This window comes from Pygoscelis adeliae, unplaced genomic scaffold, assembly GCF_000699105.1.
Source record: "Pygoscelis adeliae isolate BGI_AS28 unplaced genomic scaffold, ASM69910v1 Scaffold360, whole genome shotgun sequence".
Lineage (NCBI taxonomy): Eukaryota > Metazoa > Chordata > Aves > Sphenisciformes > Spheniscidae > Pygoscelis > Pygoscelis adeliae.
The window spans coordinates 885,201-886,419 of NW_008823961.1; the positions used below are offsets into that span (position 1 = coordinate 885,201).

Here is a 1,219-nt window from a genome sequence, read left to right on the forward strand (position 1 = left end):
TGGTCTGGTGGGTGCTTCTCTGTCTTCCCCAGGAATGTTTTTTGTTTTTTTTGTTTTTTTTTTTTTTTTTGAAATAAAGAGGCGTTAATACATAAAATCTACCACGCTGAGCTTCATGGTTCTAGTTAGCTATCTTAAACAGTTGTTCTTTCTTAATTTTATTCAACATGCAGAAGAGGAAAGAAAAAAAAATAGCACGTTTTCATTCTTCTGCTATTAAAATCAGAAACATTTCTAGGTGTACGAAATACACTTTAAAGGCAATGGACAAAAAAACGCCATTCATTCTGTAATGGTGTCAAAGGACAAATATCTGCTTTCATTACAAGCTTCGAAAATATTTTCTCTTTAAACTACCATCCACAAAAATACAGGAGAAGCACATTTTCCAAAATACTGCATAAGCCCAGTGTTCCTGTACTTTCTGAGGTATTTGTCTACACTGCACTTCTCCCTCTTAGGAGACTCCTGCAGTGTAACTGTAACTGGCTGCATTTCCTCCAGGGAATTTTTCAAGTTTGGATATTCCTATCAGCTAAGTAGCTAAGTCCCACTGGTTGCTGCCTTGGCTGCTGGCCACTTTTTTTTTTTTCCTTCCCCTAAGGGAATCATACTGGGAGTGCACAATGATAACTGATGTGCAAGGAACATCCTGGAAATCTGTATTAAAATTGTACGTGATGGCTCACTGAAAAACCACAAAAGCCAAGAAATTCAGTGCTAAACCTGAAAGCCCATGTTCACGTAGCCCATTGACTCTAAATACTTCAACACGGGCAGTATAGTGGCACTGCCAATACACAGGAACAGGGGAGGAACACCAGGAGGAGGAGGGATCCGAGTTAACATCTTGGTACCGGTGGTTTTAGTGTAGCCACTGCTGGCAATGGACATAATTGACCAGGAAAATCCAACTCCCAGTGCAAATGGATTAAGGAAGTTTAAGTCTTAAGTCTAAATTTCCTGGCTTTTGTGGGTTTAACTCAGACTCTCAGCGGTATTTGAACATATTTTTGGTGGTTTAATGTCCTGTTTCTAAACAGTGATGGGATTTTTTTTTCCACATTCTCAATGAAGTTTGCAAGAAATGATACAACAAAATGTTTTAAACCTGAATCTCCTAAATATAAAGACGATGCCTACGAGGTTTTCTGCAATCAGTCCAGTTCATTAGTTTGCCTCCTCTACCAAAAATAAGTAGAAAATATTCTTAATGTGC

At 38.4% G+C, this 1,219-nt stretch overlaps 1 protein-coding gene across 1 annotated transcript in view; it reads right to left on the minus strand.

Moving 5' to 3' along the window:
* The window catches only part of IGFBP3 (insulin-like growth factor binding protein 3), a 10,959-nt gene extending 10,065 nt beyond the window's left edge, over positions 1 to 894 (minus strand). Inside the window, exon 1 of the mRNA XM_009323232.1 lies at positions 727 to 894. Coding sequence (XP_009321507.1) covers positions 727 to 894 — 168 coding nt within the window. The remainder of the gene's footprint in view (positions 1 to 726) is intronic.
* Between the last annotated feature and the right edge of the window lie 325 nt (positions 895 to 1,219).